A 24,476-nucleotide genomic window follows, 5' to 3' on the forward strand; every position below is an offset into this window, starting at 1 on the left:
CTTCGGACCGATAACCAATTTTCATTACTCTATATTAATTTCAGGGATGCCCCGCTTGCTCAGCCCGAAATGTGGGCTGGTAGCCGAATAACGAGATGCCACATTAAAATCAGACAAAAATTGCAAAAATACGGGACAAAAGAATGAGAATATACATTGCATTTATCTCTAAATTATAGGAAAGATTGGGTACAAGTGAAACTATATGCGCCTTTGATAAACGTTAATCTATTAATTTATTATCAGATATCAGATATATGTATATGAGATATATAATGTGATAATCTCTTACAGTAAAATAATTTACTATTATTTTAAAATTGACCCATTTCGCTAACTTGTAATTATTTCGCTATACGCGTCATCGGGAAACGTCGCCCCCGGAACGCGCTCCGAGAACGCTATCCGACTTTATTATGGAATCCACTTGTGACGGGACAAGGTGACCCAGTCATCGCTCGATGACAGAGACGAGACCATTGTGCCGTTCAGGATCGGCAGTAATCGGCATATAACGGTCTCTCTTGCTTGTGCCGCCGGAGATGAGATCGAGGAGAGACACAGGAAGAGACGCGGAACGCGCGCGCGCGCATGTTCGAGGCGTTGGGAGGTGAGGAGGAGATGAAGGAGGAGGAGGAGGAGGAGGAGGAGGAGGAAGTGAGAAGGTGAAGGAGAGATGAACGTGGGTGGAAGCCCCCTCATGCGGATCCATCGCAGACGCATTCCCTTCTCCGAGGATATCTCCTCATTGTACTCACCCCTTAATCAACAGCTCCCTGCCGTCCTTCGTGGCCGTTCGATGCTTATTGATATAGCTCACCCCTCCGCCTATACCCGCCATGTATCCCCGGCCATATAAACGCGTCCACGATCGCGTATACATACGCACATATGTGCCTCTCTCTCTCTCTCTCTCTCTCTCTCTCTCTCTCTGTCTGTCTCTCCTCTCTCTGTCTCTCTCTCTGTCTAAGCCGCATTTCCTCTTTCTGTGTACCTGTACGCGCAGATGTATACGTGTGTGTGACGTCCCATAGCCGCTCACCATGGGGTATTTGCATGACAACGTTGGTAAGAGTGTACCGCGCGTGCCTCTCCGTCCTTCGCACTCGCTAATTAGCCGGCGCTACATACCGGCGTGGATTAACGAGAATATTGCATTTTTAATAGAGTCCGCCCCCTGCGGCTCGCGCGTAGCGTGGGCACCCCCTCGCGGGGATTCTCCCGCGCGGGGAGGGCTGGTCGCGAGGGTGTCTCGCGGTAGTGATTTCAACGACAACCTCGTCGCATGCCTCGTTGCCCGTTAAGGATCAACGCCAGAAGGACTTTGATGTCTTTCCCTGCGACTGAACTTCCGTACGGATTTATTAAAGGGCACGTAAATCGCGGCAGGCCCTCGTGCGGAAAGCCGATCTCGCGCGTACCGCTATTGCTCGCGTGAATGCGATTCAGAGAGTCGCTTCTCCGTTAAGTTTCCAACAGCGATTCAGCTAATAGAGAACTACCTGCGCCATAGCGGCCTGAACATTTGTTTGTCCCACTAATTTAATATTAATTATTAAAGTTTTTAATGATTAATGCTCTAATAGCACGTTCTTTTCTTTTTTTCATATTGTATTGCATATGTATGAGTATATGATGAATGCATGAAACTGATAAATTTGAAGCATGTTTACGAAATTACTGTACGACAAAAAATGTACCATCCATTTACGAAGTACAAAAAGATTGAAGTCGTATCCCCATCGCGATAAGCCGATTTTTCGAATTCAATCTGACACCGTGCACGCGCTCGGGACTGCTGCAGTTAGTCGACACCTCCGCTCTCTTCTCAAAAGGGCTGTTCACCGGTGGGCAATTTTTTTCAGAAGGGGGATCAATTTAAACGTTCAAAGAAAATCCGCGTGTATCCCTCGGGTACTGGTCGGTCCTCCGCTCGAGCTCGTTCGCTCGACTAGCTCCGCTGATTGCTGCTGCATCTTTGATGACCTCGTCCAGACGAAGAGAAGAGGAAAGCCCGACTGTGCAGATCGGGAACAGGCGGCCCGGCTCCCTCCTTATCCCCGCGCGGCACCTTGTGCAAAGAGCGAAACGTTGAGATTGATATTTTAACAGACGGATTACGTAAGAAGGGAGAAGGGGAGGAGGGGAGGTCTCTTCACTTCCGCGAATAGGGCACCAATGACGTCATAATCCTCAACGATAGGCGTCGTCGTGACGACGCTTAATCGATACCTACCTTACTTTTCACGTTTTCATCACGAAACAACTGCATCGTAGATAAGAAATGTCTGACGCACGTACCGGAAGTACCTGAACTTGATATTGGATTTTTGTTTTGCTTGCAGGTATCTCGATGCTCTTTCGACAGAGGAAAGATAGATGGGTAAGTGCACCAAAAGTTTCTTTTTAGTTATATGACCTTTTTAAATACTTTCAATTTATTTTTTCAATTTTCAGATATTTTCTATTACTTATCTAAATATTATCTAAAGTTTAAATTAATACCTTTTATTTAAGTGATTTAGGGAGCAGGGATAATTGAATTCGTCTCTTTTTTTATTTAATTTCACTTGCTAAATCCGAAAATCATAGTTAAAAAATAATCTTAGTATAGGAAATATAATTTTAAGTTATTAACAGAAGAAAACAATGATTGATTTTATCATTTTGTTGAGCCATGTCTGCAAATTTTGCTTTGTTTTAAAAATAATTTTTTTTCTATTAAAATCAATTATTATTGAAGTCGTAACTCTTATACTTGCACTCTTGAATAAATAAATTCTTAATAATATTTTTGTTTTTATATGATTTATAACATCTTTTGCAGTATTTTTTATCTTTAGATATTACAAAAGAATTTCGAGCTTTTTGTGAAAGGAAATGTTGTGTAGTTTTATCACACATTTTGAAACTAAAGGATTATTCTAGTAACAATTAAAAAAAAGAATACCTTATTTGAAATATTAATTAATATAAAATTTAAAAATAATGTATTGCATAAGTATATAATCGGAATTATAAATAAGAAAGTGTAAATAAGAATTATTAAGATAATATTTATTAGAAGAATTATAATAAGATATATTTATTAGAAACAATGTAAATTCAGTATTATCGTAAGTTAGATTTTAGAATGCAATCGTTCCTAACATTAGCGTCGTGTCGTCTGACATTGAGTGTCATCGCGTTTCCTTTGAGGTAAATATTTTGGAAGATAAAGCATGTCACCAGGCGTAGGTATCTCTGTCATGGTATATCTAGACAGAGTGCTCACAATTATTTAAGGAATGAGAATCAAAACGCATTTTTTGTGTTAGTGCGTTTTCTTTTTCGCAAAAATGTGTACAAAATGTGTACATCTGCGAGAGGGATTTTCCAATAAATAAAAAAACAAGACGAAAACAAGGAGAAATTTGTAGACATAGATCGATAAAATGATAAAATTAACTGTTGCTTTCTGTTAAAATAGATCTACAAAATTATCTTTCTCAGATACGAGGATTATTTTAACACTGATTTTCGGATTCAGCAAGTGAAATTAAATAAAAAAGAGATAAATCCAACAATCCCTCATGTTCCCCAACGCTCCTAAAACGCATAGACTCCTTTATCGTGACTTATTTTTTCTACTTACAACGGACGATTTATGAAATTCTGATTATCGATGAGTTAATGATTACATATCGGTATCCACTTGCTGCATGTATAATTATAAGAACCGATTTTTTGTTTTCTTTTGCTCGTGAGGTATCTATAAGATATTCGGACGTTTTCGAAAGTATAAAGTTGTCGGCGAAATCAAAGCGAGCTTACGTGACTCGCTGCAGCGACGTCGTCGTTAAACGACGACCCCGTAGCTCTATATATAGGGACCGCTCTAGACCGGATACGTATTAAGCGCTATCGTCGACGAGGCGTTATTAATCGAGTCATTGCGAGCCGAGGTGAGGATCTTCGACCTTGCGAGACGTGGGTGTGGGCAACTGTTCCTGCGTAAAACGACGAACAGGAGAGATGGGGGAGAGGGATCAGGCGGCGTTATTAATAACCGATAATTTGATACGCTTCCACAGCCATCCATCCTGCCGTCTACTGATCCCGATCTTCCTTCTGGCGCACTTCGCCTACATTGCCTGTGCGTGTACACGTGTTCGTCGATGCGCGCGTATCGCTCTTCCCGTGCGAGATTCAATCGAGAGTTCATTCTGACGTCAATCGATCCGATACAAGATCGAACAAATGCAGTTTCACGAAATGTTTCTAATTCTGCCTCTGATTTTCGTTACTTCCTCTCATTTCGTGTCGAATAAATAAAAGTCGCGTGATTATATATTTTATTATATTTACCGTTATAGTTTGATATCAATTAATTAAAGAGTGTATTATTCCATGTCAATATCTTTCTTAATCTTTTTTCGGCGAACCGTGAAGTTGAAATGCTTTTTCTCAACTATGCTAGTATAACGGACATGTTATGCAAAATCAACATAAAAATCAGCATGAAAAATCGATGTATACGTAGAGATATAAAAACCTCGTAATTCGAATGAATATTTCATACAAAGAACGGACATAATATCCACCTCTGGATTTTCGTTGGGATTCTGTATAGATATAGCCGTGGCTGGCAATCAGAAACACATTATCGGACAACCGGCCGGTGTAATATGTTTGACCGTGTTCAAAAACACTTCCCCTCCTTCCCCTCCCGTTAGACGAATTTTTTACCAGCATTCGCGATTCCTGCTTTTTCCATTCTACCCATGGATTTGACGATCCACGAAAGCGCTTTGATCCTACGAACAGCTTTTGATGGAAAATGACATCAATTGCGCGGTCGAATGGATACTTTTTTCAAAAAAATCAAATAAACCTTTATTATTTTGGCGTTTCGGACGTGCGTTTGTAACAGATATTAAAAGTAAAAATTTAATTGGAGCTGTCCTCCGTTTATGTGAGATCATTTAAATCTTGAGTAATATAATTAACCGTGAGTCAATTCTTGATGCATTGATACATGGATACATTGACAGACGCAACAATAGCTGGCCCATTCTCGCATCGATTTTGCACGCTCTCTTACGTCGAGTATTTGATAAATTCAAATTATGTTGAAATTGAACTACACGGAATCGACGATAAAGCGAAACTCTCTAACTGGCCGAGTTTCTACAACTCACGAGATACGCTCATCCGTGACCCCTTGGAACGCACCGGCTCGTCGTTCCATCGTCGCTTTTCGTTTGGTCCCACTCCGTTCCTTTGCGCGTCACTCCCTCGTAATTAATCATTTCTCCCTGCTCCTCCTCCTCCTCCTCGCGTCGCGGATCTCTACTCCTCTGGGCGTCAAACGGAGGCAGTATGGCCGCGAGCTGCGCCAGAACGGCGATATATATATAAGCCTGCAGCACCTTCGCAGGTTCTGTCCTACCTACAGACTCGCGTGGATACGTGCGAAAGTCTGCAATTTGACGGCACGAAGCCTGCTGACGAATGATCGCGAAACATGCCAGCATCTTTCTCGAAGTGCAACGATCTTCTATTTATTCGTTTCAGTTAATCCTTCTGAAATTAATTTTCGCTTTCAAACGTTCCGTGATTATGATCTGATTAATATAAATTATTAGAAATGTTCCCGTTTATTATTTGATTAGATCTATACCTACTTCATACTATATATACGCGTCAAGCCTCGAATATCTCGAGATATTTTGTAAATAAACTGGAAATGTCATGGAGATTTTGTACAACAGAACATTGTAAAGAATACAAGAGTTACGGATAAAATGACTGCGTAGAAAAAATTTACTTTAATTTCAATTTTTTTTATATGTATAAAAGTGCTTTTAAACAAGAAACTTTCTTTCGACTACATGTGAGAGCTGTGTTCAGTAAGCTATTACCAATTACGTCATTTTCTGGAGATCCTCTTAGGTTTCCAGTTTCACAAATGTTAACTTTAATCTCGGTTTAACTTACTGTTATCTCTCTCTAATTCTTTATTTCTTTCTAATTCTTAAGGTGTAAATTCATGAGACGCTCGTTTTAGCGTTAAAGCTACGGCACACAGAAAAGCTTAATCAAAACTCAGTAAGACGTAAGCAGTAAAGAAATCAACATGTTGAATTTTTGGTAATCACGTGTGACTTCGACTTTGACGCTAGCGTCAAAAAAAAGAAGCTGGATTTTCTCAGCGTCAAAGGCTGTTGTTATTTTGTTCTGAACATTTTAGATATATACGAATTATACGATTGACGTTAAACTTGATATGCCGCTTTTCGTGCAAACCAATTATGATCACGTAATTTTGACGCCAAAAATGAGCGTCGAGCGTCAGCATGAAAAGGCACTTTTAGATTAGAAAAAAATAAAGCGAGTTGAACTTCAATTAAATCAAGTTAACCGTGAATTATAAAACCGGGCCTTAGTTAGAATCTCATAATCTTAATTGGTTTGACATTTTTTGTTAATTTGTTATAGTCATAGCGAGATAACATAATATCTTTTTCCCTCTTATGACTCTGACTGGAAAGCCATCAGTTATATCTACTCTTTTATATTTAATGAACGTTAGAAAGATAGAATGCAATAGTGCTCTGAGGTGCACTCTTCGAACGCAGCCGAGATTACTTTTTCTTCCTCGCACTTTTTTTTTTAATTTTTATTTGTAATTACAGCACTATCACATACAAATTTTTGCAGTGAATTTTTGTAACGTCTGTTTCTCGCGAGAAACTAATAGTCATGATTTTATCTCTCTTGCGCGCTTTTTCGAAGAGTCGCGAAGATTTACAAAAGGCGTTGAAGGCCGGAACAAGCATGGAAGAAGTGCATACTGCGTACGAATGATATTTCGGCCGGGGTGAAAAACCGCTAGAAAGGGTACGCGACGGAACGATATACAACGCCAAGAAAATCATTTCTCGTGACTCTATGTCGTGAATGTAGTTCAAGTGACTCTCGGGCACACTTCTTTCTCGCGAAATGGGTCGGCCTTCTTGAGATCTCTCGGATTCGTTCGGATGCGCCCCAAAATGGAAAACGCGTTCAATATAATCGCGATGAGCTTGCGATAAAGAAGTATTTATATTTGAGCTCTGTAAAAGAATAGGAATCACGAATCATTTCGGTGATATTTATTCTCTCAGGAAAATGATAATTAATATTTCATAATTCTCTCAGGAGGACGATAATTAGTATTTCATTATTCCGTAACTGTCTAGCTGCTTTAATATGTAAATGCAATTTTTTTTTGTAAAAGAGATCGATAACACTATTTTTTTTCTTCTCATTATTTTTTCTATGTCAGTCTTTTCAGCGATCGAACGAGGGTATCTCGTTGCCACGCGATTTTAAATGCGGTTTCTTTATTTGACGTCTGCTGTGATCTTTTGCGGGTCCGATATCAGCAGCGACGAGACATACGACGTGAGTGTATCAAGGAGAGGTAGAATAGAAGAATTGAAGGAGATACGCGTGAGTAAGGAGAGAGGAGACGGGGAGGGGATCGGACGGGAAGAAAGAGAGAAAAGGGGCGAGCGGAAAGGTAGAAAAAGACGGCCGACGGCCGACCGGACCATTCAAAGTTCCCAGGAGGCAACAAAGGGCCAGCAACGAGCTGATCAAATTATCCAATTCATTTGGATTGGCGAGCGAGCGGGCGAATAAGTGCTCGCCGTTACCAAGAGGCCCACTTCAGTGCTCTCGAGCACCATCGGTCGAGCTATGAGCCAAATTTATGCACGTTCTTCGGCTACCTTCTTCTCTTGGACGGAAAGCCTCGCGATGCTCGGCTAGATTGTAGAGAAAGAAAAACATTGTACTTGAACGTTCGATCGCCGCGTGATGAACGAAAATCTACGAGAGCTGTACAAAACATGTACCTACATAGTGAGATAATGAATGTTATCTCACTAGCTGGCTACGCTGCAATAAAAGATATTATTTCATCTATGTATCTGTATTTGTACTAGTGTGCTGTTAACAACAATGATAAGTTACAGTCATACATGCATAGTTTGCACCGCGAACTTAAGATCGTACGATATTACATCGCGAATAAGGATGATGCGAGTTAGATCGCGAGAGAAGCGCGGGAGGGCGAAACCCGGGGAGTTACGAGGGATGGAAGTTACGCCGATAATGTCACAAAGACGTCTAAATGCACGACGCCGGCACATTTGTTTGCAAAGTCTCGCGGGAGGGTGGAAGAGGTTTGGGGACCAAGTAAGCTCCGATTTATCGCCATCTGCCTAACGACTTTCGACCGTGGCAAAATCGTGCGATAAAATCGTTCCTTCGACGAGTCGAGGGAGGTGCCGTCTCTGTGACGCTATCGATTATCGTCGGAGAAAAATTGCATCTCTTTAAGAGTTCTCAAGTTTAATCTTGCGCGAATTGCGTGCGGGCTGTGCTCGTTAAAAAGAATTTCTTGAACCAACCTAGTTGTGCGTTAATTTAAAAAATTAGATTTATAACGAGCGGATATTAATCCAACGTTGTGACATTTGAAGAAATGGAGGAAAACTAAGGAATAAAGGATTTTCGAACATTATTATAGCTTTGATGTAATAATATCGATCGTAGGGAACTTCATATCAAATACGCGGGCAAAACGGAAATGCCGGTTCAGCCTCCAGCCTCGCAGCTCTTTCGTGTTCATAAATATTTATCGGGGTGCCGAGAAACACGATGGATGGATGCCACAGACTTCGCGCGGGCGAATTCGTCGGCGCGCGGCGTTCCGACACTCTCTCGGAATTTAATGAACCGGACTGATTTTTCACGGGCGCGAATATCGAAGGGGAAGCTGTTTGTATTCACCCCGTTGTTGACGTTTCTCTTTCTCTCTTTCCTTATCTTCGTTTATCTCTCTTTCTACCTACTCCCTTCCCAGAGTCGACTAAAAATTTTTTAAATTTGAAAAGATAGAAAATCTACCTCTGATTATAAGAGTGTGTCATCTATGTCTCGTTTAAAAGTCGTGCGAGTAAGAAGAGATATGTATCTCGTTATGCACGAGGTGATATTCTATATGAGGGAAAACGGTGTGTTATATATTTATCTTACTAAGATGACCAACGTGTGTGTAGGTTTGTAATGTAGGTACTATACATATTTCGACTATGATTAACGCGAATTGAAAATAATATTGGACTAATAGGATCATAGGTTGTTATCTTAAGTCTAGACTCTGAGAAGATAAGATTAAGAATTTTTTTTCTAATTTTTTAAAAATTGTGTTTGTAATAAATAAGTGTTTATATGCTCATGTATCGTGTTCTAGTATTATGTACATTTACATCTCTTCATTTTCTCCACCTATCATATTATAATAATTATTTTTATATTAATTTAATTAATGTCTTATTGGTTAAACTTTAGAAACTTAGGAAGTATGAAGAATACTTAATTTTAAGTGGGTATTCTTCTCTGGCGAAGCCGAGATCAACTCGATAGACTCCCCATGAATTCATCCTGTAAGCCGGTCCTGACTCTTTCTCCCATCGATTCACTGAAGGTTTTGGGATTTTCTGCTCGCGAACGGTCTCTGCTTTCCGTTGCTCTTCTCGAACGATAATAATTTTAAAAGGGGGAAGGCCGGGAGGCCCTCGAGGTGTCGACTGGCCGAAGACGAATTATGGCCGCATGACGTGTACCGTTATTTATGGTTACTTTCCCTCTTGTACCCCTATCGCCCCACGGTGCTCTTCTTCCATACATACAACGCCGTTCGTTCTCGCGAATTCGACGAGAGCCGCACGAGCTGATGAATTGGACGACTAAAACGGCGATGGAGTTTACAGGGTAGCAATAATCGTTTTGCTTAGCCTTTGTGATATAGAAGGCGACGGAAGTGATAAATTTTTAGCTTATTCATCTCGATCTGTTCTTTGCGTGCCGCGTCGAAAACTCGCATCTATACGAAGAATTATAATCTTACTGTTAATGACCGTGACGAAGCAAATATTCCCTATATATATATATATAAAATTTGTTTGGCAATATAATTCTGTATATGCCATATAATTAAGTGTTCGCCACTTATTGGCGAGCTTTCGGTCGAGACAATAGCACGAATGCCCCGAATCGAAACGACGACGTCGCCGACGCGATGTTGAAACGATAGATTGTCGTCCGACAAATTGACGAAAGCGAAGGAATCGGGCGAACGTTAGAAGGGCAGGAAAGATACCGGGTGCCGACAATTGGAGCAACGGTGGGTGACTCGATATCGCGACGGCAGGCAGCGGTACGTCACTTCAGGGCGGATCTGGTTGGTCAATCAGCGGTGCATTGTACGTAACGAACCTCCGCACTCGCCGGAGTTTAATGCCCGTACGTGGACCTTGATGCGGACGTGTGTGCGCGTGGGTTATTAAATATGACGAGAAGGGAGGAGGCGCGCCGCGCGTTCTGGGAGGGGGAGGGGAAGAGAGATCGGAGTTCTCCTCGACTTTCTGAACGTTCGACGTTCAGGCTGTTCTGCTGACGCGATTGCCTGAGATTGTCGCTGCGACAGAGATTACATCTTCGTGACTACTGAAATAAATCGAATATAGGGAAGTCCGACAAAGTACACGCGTTGATATTTAATGACGAAATTATTAATGAATTTTATTGTTATATACATAATTCACAACCATTAATACATCAAATTCGAAGAATAATTTTAGAAGACTTGGAGAGGTCGAATGAAATTTTAACGAATAAATGCGATATGATATTTACATGAAAATATAGCGAGTTGCTTATGTAGCAAAGGATTAAATCGTGGAAATCGGTCCACAACCCTCGCCGAAAATTAATCGGAAATGCGCCGAGCGGGGAATCAACAATTCTCGACGTCAGATACAGAGCAGGCAGGAGGCCTACCACGAGCCAATCGTCGCGGCGCGATAATCGATGTTGCCACACGACGTTAAGCGGGCATCGAGTGGGCTGGCGGACCCCCGTCGTACCGCGGAAGCGAAGACGTCGACGGCGACGTGTCGCGCGCCCTGTTTCCCCCCTCGGGGGTGGCGAGGCAGTGGCGGCGGCGGCGTCGGGAGGAGAGGGGTGGTACGAGATCCCGAGGGTTTGGGTAACCAACTCGTGAAATTCAATTACCGAGTCCGCGGGGGTGGCTCTTGCTTAGAAACGTGCGAGAGAGGGTGGCCGAAGGGGGTTGGCGTCGTCGACGGGATGGAAGGAATCGAGGGGGGAGAGGGAGAGAGTGGTTGACGCAGGAGGGAGGATTTGAGTGACAGCCGAGAACGAGACGGGACGGGCGGGTAGCGGCGGTGCCCGGTCTAACTCTCTCGCCTATCTAACGTCGAATCTTGCTTTCTCTCTTCCTCCCTCCCTCCCTCTCTCTCTCTCTCTCTCTCTCTCTCTCTCTCTCTTCCTGCCGCCTTTCTCTTTCCCCGCCTCTATCCGTCGACTATCATTCCCTTTCTCCTTTCGGCTCCAGAGGAACTACCAGGGGGAGATAGCAAAATTGAAATTGTAGCTACCGATAGCGGCCCGTTCCGTTTGGCGAAACGGCTTTCTGACAAGAGCCTCTTTGAGCGCATCGTGATTCTTATACCTAACCCAAAAGCCATCATATTGTTTTTATCGATGCAAAAGTAGTCATTTGCATCATTTACGTCATTTACATTACAAGAAAATTTAATTTTTCTGTGAACGCAATTTTAAACGAGATATCAACATATAAAAAATGTTTTATCTTTGATAGTATAATTTAAAAATTTGATTATTCCTAATCAGATAAAGTCAATTTTTCGATCAAACTGAAATATATTCCTACTGTTTTTTCTTCGAAATAATTCTATAAAATGATCAAGGGAAAGAACGCAGGTGCGACATCGATCTCGCATTCCAGGTCAAACGACGCACAATGACGGCGTGCCTCATTATCGTTTCTTCCAGCATGCGCGCAAGAGACGAGCCGGCTCGCAAAACTTTTTATCCGAACGTCGGTATCGTGTCGGTTTCATTCTCGGTCAACGATCGTTCTCGTAGCTGCGCTACGATGTGCCGGACTGACAGACCGGAGGCTTCGGCGTTCATTAGCCGGCTATTCAGTTCAGCCACGGGCCAGCCGGCGAGGGTGGATTCTGACTCCGGTGGCTGGCTGCTGGAATGCCCGACGCGTTACTCTATCTCCTCTCGCACATAATTACACTCGCCTTCCCAGACGCGGCTTGCGACCGTGTATCGTCTCTCCCGTCGACACCCTACGTATTTCTTTTTGCTCCTCAAGATTGCCCGCGGACGGAAGGAACGAAAACGAGCTCGCAAATTTCGTTCGTCAGAGTTCGATAATTACGGTATCGTTTAGAGTAATATATACCGCATATATGAACAGAAAAACACGCAATTACAATTGAATTGTGATATATACAGTTATGATTAGTAAGCATAATTTTTAATATATATAGTTTTCGATTTATAAGGTGATTAAAAGAAATTGAAAGAGAACTTCAATTAATTAACTAAATTACTAATTAATTTACTTGACTAAAGAGAATTTTAATTAATTATTATATATTGAATGAAGAGAAAGCGTGATACAATTTTTGTGGATGATTTATGTGCTATTACACTTAAAAGGCTTTGACTGCTAACTTGATCTCCCCTTACATATGGAAAAAGTTGCTAATTACTATTAAGTATCATTAAATTTCATATATTTCAATTTTAGTGGACAAAAAGAAATAATTTACCAAAGAATAACATTTGCGCTAGTATCACCAGAATTTTCGACGGATCTTCCGCGAGTTCGTTCTCCGCGAGAAGATGTTCAGGATTCTAGAGCATGATCCATGATGCGATTCCGCGTGCGCGAAGTCGAAGAACCCTCGCATGTCAGCCCCAATCGTTCCAATAAAAATATTTCCTCCCGCTCTGTATCTGAACTCTGTATTCAAGTAGACGGGGATTTCTCCGCGATCAGCGGGGAAAGTGCAAAGTATGAAGGGGAGAAATGTATGACGAAAATATTTCGCAGGTCTATGAATCTGTGAATTTTTTGGATGCTTAAGGATTTTGAGATAAAGAAATAAATTATCGCAAGTATACCTATAAAACAAAAAATTGAATTTTATTAAACAATTGATTGTTATTGTCATTCCTCGTAAATGGCTATGACAATCATTGTAGTCAAAGTTTTCATTATTTTTGAAAATGTTGATTTGCAATGCATTCCGGCGAAACACAGTGTGGCTAATATCACTACATTGAAAAAAATTAATTTAAAAAAATTTAATTGATTTATAAAAGAAGTTTAATTCTCAATATTTGCCAAGAAATTATTTATTTGAATCATGAATATTCTCTCAGTGAATATTATATAAATTTAAAAAAAAACGCAAAAAGCATTGATTTTTCATATAATAGAACTTTACACTCGTTTTCTTAATTTTTAATATATCAAATTATTTTAAGTATAATAAGTAACTTCTTTGTTTTTGATTGTTTATTAAAAAAATATATATTTATTATACTAAATATTTTATTTTTAAATAAAAATTTCTTATTTTAAAATATTTCATATTTAATCTTAAAAATAATGATGTCTTTTTTTATTTGAATAATAACACATTTGATAAAATAAAATGTTTCTTTAAACGAAATGTCAAAATATTTAATTTTAGTGTAATGTTTTATTCGTTTAATCCGACAAAAAAAATGTTTTATATCAATGTACATGTACAATCATAAATTATTTAATCTGATTTTTTTTCAAAATTTAGTTAAAAAACTTCAAATTTTTCTCTCTTGAATCTATATTCCACGGGTGGTGACAAGTACGATGATCGAATTGCAAGAAAATATTATATAACGTATTGGAGAGAGGAGAGAAGACGCGTGCGAAGCGAACGAGTAGAAAGATCGAGAGAAGGATGACGAGGAAAAGAGAGAAAGAAGGGGAGAAAGAGAGAGTGTCGAATGGTAGCTATGCAAGAAGAACGCGAGCAAAAAGTCCCTTTCCACCGGGTCTCTCTAATAGAGGCACGTGACGATGCACTTTCCGCGACCTTTGCGCTCATCTTTCCTCTGGTCCATCGACTTCCTCCGTCACTCTGTCGCGGACGACGGCACGGCAAAGGAGAACCTCTTCTTATCCGCTTCGATGATGTCTACCGGCGAAGGCGACGAAGAAAAGACCGAGATAGCGGTGAATCGATCAGAGGCGAACTACACACTACTGGTTCTGATTACTACTTCTTCGTCGATGAATAATTGCTATCGTGCTGCACGTCGCTCTCCGTGAATTTGCATTCGATGAAATAATTCGCATATATACCATAAGACACGTAATACCTCGTCGTCAACGTTGATAACGTCATAGCGCATATGCCATAATTAATGTGTAAATGATTTTCCATAATATTCTTCCAATCCGCGTTTCTAAAAGAACGTATTGCATATATTAACTGGTTTGACAGCCTGTATGCGCGGATGTACCGCTTGCAAGACAAGAAAGGCAGTGAAGGCCTTACAGAAGATAATGTGTTGTGCTTTCTTTTCTAATTGCTACATCTGTGCAACAGCTATATATTTTATATAGCTTTCGACTTCTGGAATTAAATTGTCTTAAGCTAGAGCGAGTATAGTGAATTCTACAGTTGAAATGTAATCACACTGCACAGAGAGTACAGATTTCGTAATGAGGAGCTTATTTTTTCGGACTGTATTGTACGTTTTACCTGATATATACATATACGTCCATCCGTCCGTCCGTCCGTCCGTCCGTTCGTCCTATGTAGGAATAGCGACACCGCAGGGACACCGTAAAATTACCGTGAGAACCTGGTCCTTTTACAGGTACGTGTACGCTATCGTAGGAGACGGGAGGTCCTCAGGGGAAGATTCAGGTAGCCACGAGAACTTACGATTGGGGGTGTAGAACTTAAAATGTAGGACCCCGCCGCGTCGCTCGGATACCTACCGCTCGTGTATCCGCCCGCTGTGTCGAGAATTCTCTCACAAAAGAACGTCTCGCTCAAAGTCTGCGCGTCGCCTCTCTCATTCATTCGCCACCGTTCAATGTAGTTTCCCTCGTAAGAAAGGGCATCGAGGACACGAGCGGGAGGTTGAGCTGGGAGAGAGCGGAACCTTGAACATCAGGTAAAAGAGATACCCTTCTCTCTCCGTGTGGAAGTGAGCTGAAAAATGCTGAAAAATCTAGCCCGAAAAATAAGATCGAAACCCCTCCCGACATCCGCCCCGCTAGTTGGACTAATCTCATCCTTTTTTTTTTCTCAGAATTTCTCGCACGATGCCGCGCTGATTTCCCTTTCGCTCGCTCGTGCATGCCGCTTTGTGCGATTATTGTCGCCCGCGTGTGCTTTGTTCAAGGTTAGGTTAATCTAGCCGACAGATCGCAGATCCTCTTCTTCTCGCGCCAAGATTTACGTTGCGCTTGCGTTCATCAATCTAACATCGCATCGGAGGACTTTCCGTTTTGCGAGTTTCGACCACGGTTTCACCACCGCAAAATATAAATCTTATATTTTTAATATTTTGAAAGGAGATCGGTGCAATAAAATTCTACGCTTCGAATAACAGCCACATAAGAGTTCCTGTATATAAGGTACTTCAGAAACCTTTGCTCTCGGATGCAAAGCAATGTGCAGTTTAATAGAGAGCGGCACTCTATATTTATTCATCTTGATTCGAGGCCGATATACACGAAGGGAGAGTGGTTTCGAGAGGGAAACGAAAAAGGGCCAGAGGGAGGAACTCCGATGGACAGATAATGCTGGTACGCGCGCAGTTCGTAGAGAGGGTCGGTGGCTGTACTAGGTCGAAAGGGTTGAATACCGACGGAACCGTTTAATTTGGCCTTTGTGGGCGCATCCTGTATTCGTTGCACGATATATGGTCGGTCTCGTCTTGCCGATATGAGACCGCGATCTTTCTGGCGCGGGTGAAAAACAGACTCCCGAAAACTCTCCTCAGTTTGTTCTAAAGGGATTCTTAGTTTTGTTATGCAAATGTAGAAATTTATGTCTTTTTAAACAATCAAGTACGCTTAAAAATATACATGAAATCTGTACTTTTTATCGAATTATCTTGTCTTATACATCTTAAAAATATTGCGACGCGTACTTATAACCATTAAAAAAGCGGATTAGCATAAAATATTATATATTCTGAATCAAATACAACAAATTTCAATTTATTTTAATGTATTGTTGCGCCCGCGGTGCGCGTCCGGGAATGCCGATTTCGACTCGCGCGCGAGTACCGCTCTGCGACGAGCGCAACAGTATTATTGATTAGTTCTGTAATTTAAATTTATTATTGATTACTTCGTTGCTTATACGACGCGCACACGAATTTATTTAAAATACGTATTATTTTCACGTTCTGTCAGAAATATGATTTTTGATTAATAAATTATGAATTTTATGATAATCTTATGAGAATCTTGAGTAATCGATTATGTATTCCCATACAAAATTACATATTTAGACGCAGCGTCGCTCCATTCTTTTCATGTCATCCGTGTGACACGAAACGCACGAAGAATCGAGACCAAATTTGTGCGTGACACCGACCGTAAATGCTCGCGTTGGCCTCTACATAAATTATCATACTTAAAATGTGTATCCGAAAATACGCAAAGAGACGCCATGATGCGAAGCGAATTTTCGTGCCGCGTCGTCGCCACACAAATTAGCTTTCTGGAAATAACTGATTATGTCATTGAATAAAATTAGGATTAAAAATCATCTTGAACGACTGTTTTGTTGCAGCATAAAAATGAAAAGACGGAATAATAAAGACAAAAATGCTGGACTGATGACTTCGAACTTATTTTCGGTTTGACTCTTCTTTTTAATAATAACAAAACCCGAATTGAGCAGCGTATTTTCATTAATTATCAGCACGTTAATCAGGTTTTCTAATTTGTAAATTCTTAAAATAAATAACTCCTATATAAATAATTGAGATTAAAGTCTCCATTTCGCTTATTGGTATTGAGAGCTAAAAATTTTTAAGTTGAAGTAAGTTAAATCAGCTCGTTATTTTTAAATTACAGCTCTTTCACCAAGTTTTCCAACCACATTCGGCCGACCTGTTGACACAATTTTCACTCGGAATTCTTTTCTTGAATGAAACTCCGTCTGTTACCGAATGCGTACCGATCTCTGCCTCACCTGTTGCGTATTGTTGCACTCTCAAGGCAACCCGATTTGCACGGTGAATGCACTTATGGCCGCCTATCGACGGTATGAAAAGCGGAAGGCGCCAAGGGGCATCTATGGCGCCTCTCCCCGTGGCATACGGTCCTGTTTCGGGAAAAGAGGGGCGCGTGAGAGTCCTTTGATCGCGCGAGCTCTATTGAAAATCCAATAGAGACTGTCTCGTCTCGTGGAAGAATTCGCTATTATTATGTTCTCGCTATTGACTTTATAGAAATCGCAAAATCGACTTCGTCTGAGCATTCAGCTCTATTACGAAAATTAACACGCCGCATTGAATTCGCGAATACGATCGGTAGTGCCCGGACATTGTCACCCCCATCAACGACTTTATTTTCACTCCGTCAAGAATTCCACGACGGCGAGCGCATCCGACAATATATTTCATAAAGCGCAAGAAGCTATAAATAACATGATGTTATATATATATGGATAATAGTGTAACAATTAGGTTAATGATAAGTTAAAAACAAAAGATTTTTTATATTTTTAAATTAAATTTTAATTTAATTTAACGATAAAGACATGTATAGCAAAGTCAATCGTACGGCTCAATTTCATCTTTAGCATATTAACACCTCTTCAAGAAGCATCAAATCGATCGAACGTTGATTTAATACGTTTCCTCCGCGATGCTGTCATCTACATAGCTGACGATAACTTCTTTTACGCTACAGTTTGCGCTTCTCACTTAATTTGCCAAATAAGGCAAAAGAATCTTTCAAAGTGCGGAATGCCGATTCTCTTTCTTTCTCTTCGTACTCTGCCGTTTCCCGGTCTCGGTTGAATTATTGTGGAGAAAGTTTGCGGAGAACGCCCTGCCTAGAGTTTCTGGGCGGTTTCGAGAGGGACGAGATCCTTCATCTCGCATCCCTCCGCGTGATGCGAAGTTCACAGGAAATCGCACCGTGGAATTCGACTGGAAAGAAATATTGCACGCGATTTCGCGAACGCCTCGCGATTTGTCGACGTTACGAACAGTTCCGAAATTCCGACGCGCACGACATTAATTTATCAACGACGCCATTAATTATTAATCAATACATTGTTGTGTACTTTCTCTCTCTTTTCCTCTTCTACTCTTTTTTCTCTTTCGTTAATCATCATGCAGTTGTATAAATTACGCAATACGACAATACACATTTTGATTCTACAAATTATTAGCATCAATATTCCATTTTGGATTTTTTCAAAATTACGGTGGTACAAGCAAAATAGCGAAACAAATATAAAAGGTGACGCGATGCTGTCTATATCGTTTTCAGGTAAAGATCCGCTGAAAATGCCAGGTGTTCATATAGAACCATCGACGACCCAGGAAATATATAAATTATCCCTCAAGACTTCTCCGGACACACCCCAAGGTGAAAATTTACGAGCAAATTAATCGTAATATCGGCGGCCTGCGATTTTTTCCGACGCAACCGTCAAAAATCTTTTTCCCGAAGTAACGACGTATAATAAAATGTCATTCGTGAGTTCTAAAAAGGAGACGTAAAAATGCGAGCGCCTTAACTTTAACGACGAAAGAAAAATTTCTAAAATCCATAAAATAGTAATTGGACGTTCTTCTCATGGACTTGCGAGTAATATGAAATATAAATTTAAGAGAAACTTGGCACGAAATTGTTACCACGGTAATCGAGACGACAAGAGATAGAAAACGTAACATTTGTGAATCGATTCCAGATGAAGAGTTTTTCATATTCTGCCGATATGGTTTCTGTTTTTAACGGAAAAAAAGTTTTAAAAAGCACCAAGGAGAAAGAAAAATTTATTGTGTTTTCTAAGATAAATGATCTTTTTAATATACGGAAAAGAACAAAAAAATTTTAAAGATAAAATAAATTAAAAATAAGATATCAGTTATTTGTCAAAGAGAGAGAGAGAGAGAGAGAGAGAGAGAATGTGTGTGTGAGAAAACGAGAGAAAGCGAAAAGGAGGAAGAGGAGGAGGAGAAGGAAGAGGAAAGAGAGAAATGGGGGAATAGAGATAGCAATATTCTCGGAGCTTGGTGCAACCGTAGGTCTTTGTTGCAGGATTTTGCGATTCGTTGGATCGGCGAGACTTTTAGGTTCAGGTCCAGGAATCCTAATAGGCTTTTCTTCCAAACAGATTCGTCAAGGAAAATCTCAACGAGTTTTTGTTAGCCTTTCTTCGTGTCTTCGCACTTTTTTTGTTACCTCTTCGTCTTTCTACAAGTAGATCCGCCGAAGAAATGATGTTCGTGAGTATTGATCGCTGGAGGCATTGATCGTTTCTGGCTGGAAAAACAAGTTCCAAGATAACATATTTGGAAGGATTTCGTTTCGCGGCTATCGTGTGAGAAACGTAGTAATTCAACTCGATACACATTCATTTCGCATTATATTTATACACCTTGTGTATGTATATAAAGATTATCAAAGGTAATAATAATTTATGTTAAAAGCTAACATCTCGTTTCTTTGAATAATCATATTTTTTCGTTGTTCCAATATAAAAATAAAAAATGAATTGTATAGTAATACAAAAATTACGCTTTGATGCGATACGCATATGTTCGTGTATTTATTTGCTAATTGCTAATTTGCTTAAATGCTAATTCACTTTCCGCGTCAGATGCGCGTTCATATTATCTACATATGCCGGGATGAATTTTTATTTCAACTTTGAATGTAACCGGAGAACCGGCGTGTGCTACCCCTAAACTAATTGGTCAGGCATTAATTTAGCATAAACTCCAGTAATGCCGCTTAACGTTGCGTTAAATCTCACGAGGTAGATAAGGCTCGCCGGTCGCGGCAATATTGATCATATTCGCGGGACAAAAAACCGGATGAGAGTTCGCGTGGGAAAAAGAGAGTGTATATACTCGCGGAGTTAACGAGCCTAATCCTGTCAGCCTCATGAGTCGAGATTAGGAGAGGATCTTGCTTGCAGACGGCGGAGGCACGAGCGGGACGAGCCACCTGTGTACTTACCGGTATACGGCCGACGGTGTCCCGCGGTGTCGTCCCGCTTTTCAGAACGCGTATACGGATGACCCTCGCGCGCGGTTACGCGAGTCCCAAAAGCGTGCACCCTGAAACAGCGCTTGCTCGCGCGCTACGCAAATAAGAATAAAACGTTTCGCAAACAAAGGCACCGTTACGATAACGAACCTGTCGACGTGGACCTCGAACTCGTCGGGAACTCGTTTCCGCCCCGGGGAAGAGGGAGAAAAATCGTTAACCCGTCGCATCGGACTAGCACCGCTCGCACACACCGGCAACTCGCGTTAATCTTTATTCTCTCTCCGTAAACCTCGGCCACGCTGTTACCGCAGTGACGAGGTATGCCGGCGTTTCTCTAGAAAGAAAGAGGAGAGATAAGAGCGCCTGTGTGAATGCATGTCTCGCGAACCGCGAAAACGATTGATAGGAGCACCATATATATTCCAACGTATGTTCAATGAATTTAGTTTACGTTATTTAATTCTTTTACTATTGATGTAAGGTATGACATATAAAACTCCAATGATGAATAAAGATAAATAAATATTATTTATTATACATTAATATTTTTATTTTTGTCTCCGATATAATGTAATAAAGTAGATAGACTTTTTATTTCGTACACTGAATACATTTCCCTGACCCCACATCTCGATATCGCTTATCGGTGATTTCGAAATTTAAGAACTAGAATATTATCCGAAGATTCTGCAGCTTCGAGAGGTTTACGTGAAATTCGAGTAGAAGGCGGTCCTTTTTCCTTTATAATTATTTTCTTATTGAACCTCGGTCGACGATAGCGCGCCAAAAGATGTCCATTCGAGACGGACGCTAGGGGTTCGTGAATGAGATTCCTAGCTGCGTTTGCCATTCATACCAGCCTCGTTTCCAGGACAAGATCATCGATAAGCCGGTGCATTTATATCGCATTACCTGCATCTTTTTTCCTTCCGACGCACTTCCCTCGTGCTTTAGCTATGTTTTGTACGAGAGAGTTCTCAAATGGACATCGCGGTTAAATATTGCTAGATTTACTTAGCACTGAAAATCACATGTTTCGCTTTGGAAGCTCTATCTTAGGGTACAGCGGGGTAATTTGAATAGTGGAGTAATTTGGATAACAGTAATTAGCATTTGCAAGAATTTCGGAAAAATAAGAGCTTTTTTAAGATACATTTCATTAGATCAATGTCTGATCTAATGAAATGTATCTTAAAATCTCTTATTTTTCCGAAATTCTTGCAAATGCTTATTATTATCCGTTAAATTACCCCACTATTCAAATTACCCCGCTGTATTCTATATCATTATTTTTTTCAACGTCTTATTTTCACGATAGTTAATAATCGCTCGAATCGATTCTGCGCAGACGGAAGTTCGTTGTAGAAATAAAGAAAGGGGTATCAGCTGCCAGAATAAAAAAACAAGTTGATGTACTCCCGTGCGGACTTTTTTTTGTACATTTATCGAATTCGAAGCTAGTCGGAAAATCCAGAGCATCGTTGTCGATTTGACGCGTCACCAGCGTAGTTCCTGCTTTCTGTAATTTTTTTTTATTTTAACGTATCGGCTTTCTATGGTCGCGTTAACGAGTTACCATTGAGTTCGATGACACCCTTCTAGAGCTATCCTTCGTGCTGTCGGCCGGCGCGATCGAACGTCTCTCTCTTCCTCTTTCTTTCCCGTTGACTCGCCTGTCTTCGGCAGAAGAAAGAAAAGCGCGAGATCAGGTGAGGACCGCTTTCATAGCGCGGAGGTACGAGGGAGTAACGCGACACATTGAGACGGGGGATGTGCCTTAGTTTTCTTTTTTTCTTTCTCTCTTGCTTGCTTTTCGCTCCTAATTCGAGAACACAGGAGACCGCGACGTCTGGAGAAATCGAACTGCATCGATGGTTTCAATTGATTATTTCTGAACGGTATCGTGCTGTCGTCACCGAATTCTTTCTCTCTCTCTCTCTCTTGCATGCCAGAATAAAAAAATAAATGAGAAGAAGAAGGGAACAGAATTTTAAGAAATTTCAAGATAGTCATTTAGAATGTCAAAAGATTAAATTCTGCATTGAAGTTGCATTAATTTTAATATTTTTTATTAATTGTCGCTCTTTAATTTGATATTTAACTTTTTTAACTTTTTACGATAAATATAAGTTTTACGCGCACAAAATTGAGTTAAGAAAATGATCATAAACGGGAGGAAAAAGAAGCAAGGGAAGAACATTTTCCGTAAACGAAAAAATACGAGAAGTCGGCTGAACGAACGGAACGATTCTTCTTTTGGCGACAAGAACCCTAGGAGGTCTGCTATGGCTTACCTTGAAATTTATAACTGACTTTCGCAGGTATGAATGAGTCGGCATTTTTACCTGGTCACGGTTGATTCGCCGAAATGAATTTTGAACATTTTCAGACGTTATGCTTTTAGGGAAACAGTAGGCTTATTTCAAAATTGTACATTGTGTTTCACGTTTCACGTTGTGAGTTTTTGCTAATAAGTATTGCTTATAAGTAAAAAATGTTATAAGATATAAATTTATCGTCTTCATCTATCTGCTTGTAATACTCGAATATTTTAAGAAAATGAAAAAGTCATCAAATAACATAGATACGAATATTATATAAAGAAAAATATAATCTAGAATTTTATACAAAGAAAGCTTTAATATAAAATCCAAGATACAACAACAAGATAAGTTACTAGATAAAATTACTACGGTTTGCTCATGGGATTACGTACAATTAAAATTCGAACAATTTCGTTACAACGCCGTTTATACAATATTTGTCTGCTATCATTCGTGTATATACAATCAAGATCGCAAGTTAGCTTTTACAATACTACTTATCTAGAATTAATAAAATAGAGCCGCTTCGAAGTTACTGGGCCCCTCTTAGTTGATAACCTCCTCCACCTGCTCGTATACAGCTCGCCAATGGTCAAAGCCCATTTTTATATCGATATAAGCCGTATATTCGAATGATCCAACAATGGCTTTGGTCAACCCCCAGTTAAAAGTGGAATCTACTCGGAAGTGATAAAACTGGCCGAAGATCTACGTATTCCGTTGCCGTTAATTCTTTTTTAGATTGATTAGACTGATTAATTTCAAGATTTTTCGAGCAAGGCTCAGGCCCAACTGCCTTCTCATTGCCAAATTCACATATTGTTCCCCTTCTTCCCACTCTTTCTCTAGCACAATCCCCACTTGTCCTGTCTACTATCTAACATCTATACATTATCTATTATCTAATCGTCTATTATGTCTGCTTATCTACTTGTTCCTACACGCTCTTGCTGGAGTAAGATACATTCTTGTTTTGAACTTGTTTTAAATATTTATTGTTAGTTTAGTGCCTCTTTATTTATTAAAATCAAACTCAACATTATATCTTTATATGATATAACAGCATCTTTCGAAATCAGAAGACACGATAAAATATATTGGTGATGGATTTGACTCCGGAAACATTAAGATGATAACGTTGGCCATTAGGCTTGTAGATACGATTATAAGTTAATAGCTTAGCCGATGGCTCGGTTAATCAGTTCTGGTCAACGTTCCCTTAATGGCCTCGAAGATCAAATGGGCGTAGACAGAGACCAATCGAGTCCTTGCTACTGTATTTCGCGCAGGCTGAAACCGCTTCGTTTTGGTCTCGAATAGGCAGAGATCGAAAGCTTTCTCACCAGTTAGTATTATTTGACTTGCTACGATTAATTTCATTATACGAAAAGAACGATTTTGCTGTAAGATAAAAAAAAATCTGAAAATAATTTTTGTTAGAGTACCATCAAAATATTTTGTCGGAAACTAAAAAATAATAAGCATTGCTGTAAAAAGTTTTGATATTCTAGCAATCAGCATTTGACTTTCAAACAAAATTATTTTGATGGTGCTCTAACAAAAAATATTTTCAGATTTTTTTTATCTTCCAGTAAAATCGTTCTTTCCATGTAGTGTCGCTGTTAGTTAATTCTTTTATATTCTTTTTTAAGTCAAATTTATATTATATCAAGTCTAGATATTTAATAATCTAATAATCTGCACATTTACAAAATACTTTTTGTCTCGAAATTAAAACAAATGCATTATAATTGCAAAACGTTATAAAAATAAATAAACAGGTGTTACTTTCTCGTTCTTATGTTTTAACCCGGTAGTTCTCAGTGATAATAGTCCGTATTTTAGGGTAGCGTCTCGTAGGGTTGTAGACATCCGACACAAATTTCTTCCGGATGGACCGTGAAGAATAAAGTGTGCACGTGGAGGATGACAGGAAGAGAGAGAGAGAGAGAGAG

General features: G+C 40.1%; 1 protein-coding gene across 1 annotated transcript in view; it reads left to right on the plus strand.

Moving 5' to 3' along the window:
• Positions 1-24,476, plus strand: part of LOC105451755 — a 161,633-nt gene that overhangs the window by 126,830 nt on the left and 10,327 nt on the right. The window contains exon 5 of the mRNA XM_011692411.1: positions 2,346-2,383. Within this exon, the coding sequence (XP_011690713.1) occupies positions 2,346-2,383 (38 nt within the window). The remainder of the gene's footprint in view (positions 1-2,345; positions 2,384-24,476) is intronic.

This window comes from Wasmannia auropunctata, unplaced genomic scaffold (assembly GCF_000956235.1).
Source record: "Wasmannia auropunctata unplaced genomic scaffold, wasmannia.A_1.0 LD336046.1, whole genome shotgun sequence".
NCBI classification, from domain to species: Eukaryota; Metazoa; Arthropoda; class Insecta; order Hymenoptera; family Formicidae; genus Wasmannia; species Wasmannia auropunctata.